This window comes from Pteropus vampyrus, unplaced genomic scaffold (genome assembly GCF_000151845.1).
Source record: "Pteropus vampyrus isolate Shadow unplaced genomic scaffold, Pvam_2.0 Scaffold745, whole genome shotgun sequence".
NCBI classification, from domain to species: domain Eukaryota; kingdom Metazoa; phylum Chordata; class Mammalia; order Chiroptera; family Pteropodidae; genus Pteropus; species Pteropus vampyrus.
Genome location: NW_011889526.1, coordinates 332,723 through 341,472, shown reverse-complemented (window position 1 = coordinate 341,472; position 8,750 = coordinate 332,723). Strand labels below are relative to the sequence as shown.

Here is an 8,750-nt window from a genome sequence, read left to right as displayed (position 1 = left end):
CCAGCCTTCTATTCCTACCTAAAATGGGGAGGTCCCTGCAGCCCCTGCCTTGGCCACTCACCTGGGTAGTTGTAGGGTGTGACCTGGTTGATCATGGTGGCGTACTTGGTGTACGGGCTTATAGAGGGCAGAATTATAGCTGTGGAGAGACAGAGGGGTGAGGCCTAGAGAAGGTGGCTATGGGAGGGGAAGGATGAGAAGGGGCTGAAGCTGAACTTTAGCAAAGGGGGGGAGTCAAGTGCATGGAGGGCAGGAGGTACAGCACCTCCAGGAGGCCCCTTGGCACTAGGATCCCCATTCCTCAAAAGGTTTTACCACTTTTTGGAGGTGGGGCTGGGAGCCAAGCACTTTCAAATAGGTGAAACCGAGAGAGCACATAGGAGGGAAGTAGGGGTGGTCATAGGATGAGTACATCTGAGGGTAGAGGTGCTCATGGAGCACACTAGGTGGGGAGCGAGTCTTGGGAATGTTTGAGGATTCATGAAATGTTATAAACTGAGGGGGAGGGGTTATAGAAGGAACCATCTCCAAGAAACCACAGTCCATTTAGGGTGGAAGCCTGGAGTCTGGGGAGTGCGGTAGGACACATAAAGGAATGTTCTAAGCTGGCACTGATAGAAATATGAGCTACACATGTAATTTTACGTTTTCTTATAGCCGCCTTACAGTTAAAACATACAAATTAATTTAAAAACTATATTTAATCTGGTACATCCCAAACATCATTTCAGTATAGCAACAGTCTCTTCAATCCGACAGCGTGTACTTTACACGAGCGTAGCATGTGCCACTTCGATTCATTATGGACCCCTTTCTAAGTGCTTGGTGCCCACTGTGGCCCATGGCTGCTGTATGGGACAACTGTGCTCTAAGAACCTTGCCCAGTGCGTGGTCTGCAGACCAGCGACATTGACAAGACCTGGGAACTTGGCCCCACCCCAGCCCTACTGAGTAAGTGCCTGCATTTTAACAAGCACTATCTCCACCCCCCCAAGTGGCCCCAGTGCACATTCAAGTATGAGTAACCCTGTTCTAGAGCAAAGGTTCAAGAGAGCAGTACAGTTAGAATCACTGGGACATTTTCACAAGGTACTGAATTCCTCAACCCCACGCCTACCGCACCCAGCTCAACTCTGTTGGAGCGTGATGGTGAAAGGGGGTAGGAATCGGACATTATTGTTATTATTGTTACTTTAGGGCTCAGGTGCTTTTAATGCACAGCCAGGGTTCAGAATCTTTTCTTGGGGGATTATGGACCTCTTCGGTGGGTGTGTATGGGGTGGGGGTGGTGAAAGGGTCATAATATTAGGGAGGCGGTAGGCAAGGGGACGTCGTGAGGGTGCTGACACACTGGTGGGGTCACAGAACGGTGAAGACAAAGAGAGGACCTTGGAGTACAAGGCGGAACGCTAGTGGGGGGCGATGGGACCTTTGGGGCGGGTGGGGGAGGTAAAGATGGGACGCCGGTTGGAGTGATGCACGTTCGCGCTCACGCACCGAGGCCCCCGATGGTGAACGACGCGACCAGCACCGGCTCCTTGGCCCAGGCATTCCTGAAGAAGGCGGCGAGTCCTGGAGGGGTGGGCGGGAAAGGTCACCCCTGCAGGGGGTGCTCCCGGTGACCTCTAACCTCCCGCCACCCCTGCCCTGGAGGAACCCTTTTGTGACCCCACCGCCTCCACGGAGACTCCTCAGCGCCCTACCCCCGCCCCGCCCCGCCCGGGGTTCGCCTGCTCCTTGCGCGCCGACGGTACCCACACTTACTCCCGGCCATCTTGGTCGAGGCGGTGGCAAGGACGCGGAACACTCTGGGTATTGTGGTCCTGTCCCGAGGCGCCGCTAAGTTTGCGTCTGCGCACTGGCTCCGAGCAGCTGTCCGGGGCGGAGGCGAGAACGAGAAGCACTCTGGGAGTTGTGGTCCCGGCTAGTGAGTCTCCGCAGAGTCTGCGCGTGCGCACTGGCATAGGGCAGGCGTCCGTGACCGGTGTTGGAGTAAAGGTGACAGGCATCCCAGGTTTAAGTGCAAGCCTGTTTGGGTACACCTGCTTCCGCTCTCCTGTCTCTCAGCCTGGAAGTCGCTCCGGAGGAGTAACTCCCAGTCCTGCAGCAACCCACTTAAGATGGAATGCAATCGTCCTCGTTTCATGGTTTACTTAGGAGAGCCCATTTTATAGATGGAGAAACGGAGGCTGGGAGAGGGCGAATGACTGATTGATCATTTGAGGTTGCAACTCAAAATCAGCTCGTCTTGGAAGCCCTAATCCTCACCGCAAAAGGGCTAGGGGCCTTATGTGAACTGTCGCAGTGCTCTATGGAAGCTCCATTATAGTACACATTATTGTTATTATTTTTTTTTTAAACGGACCTGGTCCAGATCTGCCCTTCCATCAGACGGGAGCTGCTTGAGAGCAGTAACGGGGTCTGACTCCTCTCTGTGGCCCCAGAATCGCGCAGCAGAGTCTGGCACATAAGCGGTGCTAATTTTTTATTTAAAAAGTTTAATTAATGAACACAACCGGTTACAGTTGCCCCAATTCCAACTTTTTCCACAGCGCTGTGGGGTTGGGACAGTCACGCAGGGGCTCCCACCTCGCTCCTCTTGTTAAGGGTGTAGTTTTGGGCAAAGATATGCTAACGGCCAACTTCTGCTTCTGTAATCTGTTTGCTTGTTTGATGTTAACTAGGGTGTGGTTAATCTGTTTGCTTGTTAAACCAGGGTATGGTTCTAGGCTTTATAAGCTGCCTCTTTGGGGAGCTCGGGGCCGATCTCCTCGAATCCTGCGTGGTAGAGAGTCAGTCACTGGCCGGCTAATAAAGGCTCATAATTCATCTCAATTGGCTCCGTGGGTCTTAGAATTGATCACGCCACAACGCTCTCTTCCTTAAAAAGGGCTCTGCCTCTGACTTTCTGATATTGCCTCACTTCCTGGAAGTAGATTTAAGAAGCTTGAGCCCTGGCTCCTGCTCTCGCTCCTGCCAGATCTGCCCACCATGGCCCTGGTGTTGATCCTCCAGCTGCTGACCTTCTGTGAGCCACCTCAACCCTTTCTGCTTGGGTCCCTCAGGCACAGAGAGGCAGGCTCTGGGACTCAGATACTTACAGAGGGAGGGGGGAAGCAAGGGATAGGATTACTGGGTCTGCCTGAGGGCAGGTGCAGGGTGATCAGGCAGCTAAGGGTTCAGAACTATACCCAGAATAACAGGAGAGGACTGGGGCCCAGACCCTTGAGCCCTAAAATAAAGAGGACACAGGGGTCCTGAATTCTTGGTTTCCTGGAAGAAAAGGAAGTTGGGGCAGGATTCTCTGGCTTTTTGAGGCCGGAGAGGGCCAGAGACCTGAACTCCTGGGGACTCTGCTGTGGGAGGGGAGATGAAAGCCAGAAAAACCTGGGTCCCTGGGAAAGGAGGGAGCTGGGGCCCAGACCCCTGAAACCCAAGGATGAGAAACTGTGAGCCCAGATTATTGTTTTCTGGAAAAGATGGAGTCCAGGAGCCTGAACTTTTGGGCACAGGGGCCCCAGGGGTCTGAGTCCAGACTTCTGGTTTCTTAAGTAGGTGGAGATTAGATGTTTGGATTTATGGCTCCTGAGAAAGGAGAAAGTGTGGGCAAAATTCCTGTATCCCAGAGGAAAGAGGGCCTACGGACTTAGATTCCTGGGTTACCAGTAATCCCAGAATAACAGGAGAGGAGCTAGAGACCTAAGCTGGAACCCCAGTTTTACCATCTTATTCATTTATAACCTTGAACACACTATTGCATGCTAAGACTCAGTTTCCTTCTCTGTGAAATGGGCTGTTGTGAAGATTTAATGGAGCTGGTAGCAGCCTAGGGCTTTGACAAAACCAAGCCCCCTAAACCTTCTACAGGGCCACTATGTCACGCAGACATCACTATGACTGGTGAGTAACAACCCCCATCTATTCTTTTGTATGTTGCTGACATCTCATTTCCACCTATTCAGATTTTATTTTGGTGCCCGCCCTCCTCTTCCTTTATTTCTCTCCTTTCATCTTCACTCCCTTTAGTAACCAGTATAGGTTAGCAGTGAAGACTATGAACTTTATGGAGCTAGAGACCTAAGCTGGAACCCCAATTTTACCATCTTATTCATTTATAACCTTGAACAAACTATTGCATGCTAAGACTCAGTTTCCTTCTCTGTGAAATGGGCTGTTGTGAGGATTTAATGAAATCACCTGTGAAAAGTCCTTGGTTCAGAACTTGGCATAGCACAGGGTTCAGGAGATGGGGTTTCTGGCAATGCTAATTATTCCCCCATTTGGAAAGTAGTATCCTCCACCCCGAGACAGCCATACATGTCTCTCTAGGCTTTCCTGTGGGTGAGACGCCGCACCTCCCAACACACACACACACACACACTCCTTGCTACGCTCCAGCTTCAAATAAGAACCACCTGGAGAACCATTAATACCTAAGCTATCAATCTATTTTAAACTATTTTTAAATGACAAAGCTAATATAGATTCATGGTTTTAAAAATTCAGTCATTACCAAAGGACCCATACAGCCTCTTTCTTCCCCTTCCTCATCTTCCTTAAATAATCTCTGAATCCTTACAAAAAATTTCCAAGCACTCAAACATTCATTTATGTATTTATGTACTTCTTGGTTTCCTGGCCAAGGCAAAATTGATATTTCATGATTCACAATGTTCTGCATCTTACTTTTCTTCACTTTACCATTTCTCTTTTTAAATGCTTTCCAGCATTTGCCATTGTGTGGCAAGATGCTAGTTGATTCATTTCTCTTGATGTATTTTTAGGTTGTTTCTAATTCCTGCCCCCTTCCCCGCCAACCAGTGCTGCAATGAGTCCTGTATGAGCTTTTTGGGCACCTGTATGTGCCTTTGCCTAGGGTGCAGATGTGGGATTATGGGGGTTGTTGGTCACACCTTTGTGTGTCTTGATAGAAACTGACAAATTGCCTTCTCAAAAAGTGCATTTAAGTGCACCTAAGTGCCTGTTTCACTTCATCTCCACCCAAGAGGAATATTAACCAGTTTTAATTTTTGACAGCCTAATAGTCAAAAATATCTCTCATTTTAATTTTTTTTAATTTTTTTTTTTATGATTACTATTACTGAGTCTGAACAACCCTTCCCACCACCACCAAATGTGTTTTGGTCAATGAGGCTTCCTGTTCTTTGAATTGCCTAGTCACATGTGTTACCCAACTGGATTTCAATTGGTTTGGTCCTAGGATTTCTTTCTACACTCTTAATCGATGTGATTTATTTCTGCCAGTGCTGTCATTTGCCTTCTAGCTTCATTTGTCTTTTCTCGTATGCAACTTGCAAATGTTGAAGGGGTCAAATTTACTAACCTTGTTCCTTCTGGATTTTTCATTTTATATTTTAAGACAGCCTTCTCTACCCCCTAGACAAATACATTTTCCTATATTTTCTTCAAATACTTTTATTGTAAAAAAAAAAAAAAAAAAAAAAACTCAGGTAGGTAATTAATCTGGAATTTGTTTGGTGGGAGAGTGTGAGGCCGAGATCCAACATATTTTCTTCCAAATAGACAGCAAGTTTGGCAACTATTGAGACATGTTGGATATGTTACAAATATTCTGGAGAGCAATTTAAAATCCCAGGTTTCTGGGACCCTGCCCCTTGATATGATGTTTAAAGAATGTAGAGGAAGTCGCCTTGCTCTTTCTCAGGAGTTGACACCTTGCTCCTGTGCTCTGCAATTAGTTTAGACAAAGCCCACAGGAGTCCAGTGCCTCCTCTCTTTTACAAAGAGGGAACCTAGGCTGAGAAGGGGGCTATGATTGCCTCCAGGTTATTCTCTTCCCACCCCCACTCCTCCTTCACCTTCTTGGGCTCCCAGGAAGCCTGAGGACCCAGGCCGCCCATTTATTCAGTCCCCACAGCCTCATACCCCAAGCCGTGGCTGGGGGCTCAGCCAGCTGCAATTGTGATCCCTGGAGTCAACGTGACCTTGAGGTGCAGGGCACCCCAACCTGCCTGGAAGTTTGCACTATTCAAGTATGGAGAGATCACCCCCATGCTGTATCGGGTTGTGTCCGCGGAGCTGGCAGAGGTCTTCCTGGAGGAGGTGACCCCAGCCCAGGGCGGCAGTTATCAATGCAGATACCAAAATCCAGGCTGGGCGCTGGGTGTCTGGTCCCAGCCCAGTGATGCCTTGGAACTGCTGGTGACAGGTGAGGTCTTGGGGGAGAGGGAGAAGGGACACAGGAGTGGGGTGAGGGATGGGAGTGGAGGGACAGAGACACACAGGCTTCTATAATGACACAGAAGAAAGAGCGAGAGAGTGAGAGGACGCGCAACGGGGATGATTCTCAACCAGGGACAATTGTGCCCTCCCAGGTGACCTTTGGCAAGATCTGGAGACATTTCTGATTGTTCTGACTAGGGAAGGGTGTGCTACTGGCATTCAGTGCACAGAGAGCAGACATGCCTAGGGTAGTCCCCACCCCCACTCCACACAACAAAGAATTATCCAGATTTATCCAGAATGTCACTAATGCAGAAGTTGGGAAACCCTGGGAGAGACACAGAAACGGAAGGAGAAAACATCAGGAGACACTGTCACTGAGATCCAGGGAGACTGAAATACTCTCGGCGAGGGGTGAAGACAGACACACAGAGAATTTTAGGAGCAGGCACAGAGGAGAAAAGGGATGTTCAGGGTGGGGAAGAAAAAGAGAGGGAGGAGAGCGAGAGAGGACCCCCGAGCCCACCTGCGTGCTCATCCTCCTCCCTCGCAGATGAGCTGCCCCGCCCATCGCTGGTGGCGCTGCCCGGGCCGGTGGTGGCGCCTGGCGACAACGTGAGCCTGCGCTGCACTGGCCGCCTGCGGGACATGCGGTTCGCGTTGTACCGCGTGGGCGAGGCAGTGCCGCTGCAGTACCACAACTCAGAGCGGCCCTGGGCTGACTTCCCGCTGCCTCGCGCCAGCGCCCCCGGCACCTACAGCTGCTACTACCACACGCCTAACGCTCCCTACGTGCTGTCGCAGCGCAGCGAGCCGCTGGTCATCAGTTGGGACGGTGAGGGGCCCCCACCCTCCAGCACCTCCTCCCTCAGATTTGGGAGTCCAGGCCCCCAGCCGCATCCCTCAGACCCGGGAGTCAAGGTTCCCCCCCCATCGACCCACCTCAATTTTGAGGGTATTGGGTCCCCAACTCGCCCCGAGATTAGAGACCATGAGGGTGGGGTCGAGATTTCCGGTGGGGTAACAGACCTCCTCTGTTCCTGCTGGCCCCGCAGGCTCGGGCTCCTCCGACTACACCCTGGGCAACCTCATCCGCCTGGGGCTGGCGATCCTGGTCCTCGTCTCCCTGGCCACGCTGCTGGTTCTGGACTGGCGCAGTTCCTGCTAGTCCCCCAGGAGACTGGATCTAGACACCTGCTGAGTGAGAAGACTTCTCAGATGTAGAGAAGCAACAGGGACCGCGGATTGGCCTGGCCCTTCCAGGGGCCCCACAGCCCTCCGGTCCCGCCAAGACCAGCTTCCCGAGTAATGATAGCCTTCGTACTCCGAGCTCTAGCTTCCTTCTAGGCCATTTTTCCAGGATCTCCCGGATCAGTGGGAGGTGGTATCAGTGCTCAAGGCTTCCTAGACAGAAGACCTGGGTTCGAATCCTAGTGCTGCTGCTCATCCACTGTGGAATGTTAGGAAAATGACTTTCCGCAAGCTTCCCTTGCGTTGGCTGTAAATGGGAGCACTGAAGATACCCACTTCGTAGGATCGTTGTATAATTAAGTAGACAACACACACGAAGCGTTTAAAACAGTGACTGACCCATAGCAAATGCTCATTAAATGTTGGCTACCATATAACAGCGATTTCTACCAAAATCTCAGGACTCAAATGAGGTTCGTTTTTTCCGATTGCGCATGCTCCAGCTCAGCTCTCCTTTTAAGCGACTTATTCCCCATTGTGACATCACGCTCAGTCACCAAGCAACAGTCTTAAATGCCTCCTCAAACCTTCCGCAAAGGTAAACCAAAATAGACCAGACATTCTTTCCTAATTACAGCTTCGTTTGCGTATGGCTGTCGTTTCTTGAGTCGTCAGTATCATTAAGCTGGGGTCTGTTGCCAAGGCAACAGCAAGTGGAGCGTGTGCAGTAGAGCTGCGACCTGGGCATCATAAACTCCACTTGGTCTGCTTTCCACTGTGCTCTTGGCTGCCCTCATAGTTGTGCTAAAAATAACGCGAACCATTCCACCTTCTAGCCTGTTTGCTCTTCTTATCTCTCTTCCTCGAAGGCCTGGCTACATGCACAGTTTCTTCTCAGTTAATTATTAAGTTCTGTTTTTATCTGGTGAATCTTGATGTCTTTCTCACCCATATATGCAGTTTCTGTCTCTAAGCACTTTCTGTTGCTTAACTCTCATATGTTCCTTTCTTGATTTATAACTAAGTTTGGTGGCACATACATCCTCCTCTCTTCTATTAAAATTTCCAACTTCCTAGCTCCCCTCTTACCATTTTATGGAGAAGAACGCGGCTTCCAATTTTTGGACAGCCGCAGCACCCTCACCCCCTAGCTGGACAATCTATGGAACTTCCTCAGTTTTCAATGTGAAACAGGAAGCTAAACATATCCACCTAGAGCAATCTATGGAACTTCCTCAGTTTTCAATGTGAAACAGGAAGCTAAACATATCTACCATGTCAGTTCTAGAGAGAAATAAGCAAAATAACTTGTCTGCAACACATGGAAAGAGATCGTTAAAACTTTAATCAGCACC

General features: G+C 50.0%; 1 protein-coding gene and 1 long non-coding RNA gene across 2 annotated transcripts; one reads left to right on the top strand and one right to left on the bottom strand.

Moving 5' to 3' along the window:
• Window positions 1-71: 71 nt before the first annotated feature.
• LOC111734055 lies at window positions 72-2,126 on the bottom strand. Its single transcript, XR_002778286.1, has 3 exons — window positions 1,759-2,126; window positions 1,498-1,572; window positions 72-139 (listed from the first exon to the last, which is right to left on the bottom strand). It is a non-coding gene; the product is annotated as an uncharacterized LOC111734055 (long non-coding RNA).
• An 865-nt stretch (window positions 2,127-2,991) lies between these two features.
• OSCAR (osteoclast associated, immunoglobulin-like receptor) lies at window positions 2,992-7,686 on the top strand. Its single transcript, XM_011385640.2, has 5 exons — window positions 2,992-3,028; window positions 3,868-3,900; window positions 5,891-6,190; window positions 6,758-7,039; window positions 7,260-7,686. Exons 1-5 carry the CDS (start codon window positions 2,992-2,994, stop codon window positions 7,370-7,372), a joined length of 765 nt encoding a protein of 254 aa, XP_011383942.1. The 3' UTR covers window positions 7,373-7,686.
• The last annotated feature ends 1,064 nt before the right edge of the window (window positions 7,687-8,750 follow it).

Excerpts from the sequence above, each read along its gene's own strand:
- OSCAR (XM_011385640.2), top strand. The coding sequence starts at position 2,992 with ATGGCCCTGGTGTTGATCCTCCAGCTGCTGACCTTCT. Across the intron at positions 3,029-3,867 it reads CCTCCAGCTGCTGACCTTCT|GGCCACTATGTCACGCAGAC; the intron begins GTGAGCCACCTC and ends AACCTTCTACAG. Across the intron at positions 7,040-7,259 it reads GCTGGTCATCAGTTGGGACG|GCTCGGGCTCCTCCGACTAC; the intron begins GTGAGGGGCCCC and ends CTGGCCCCGCAG.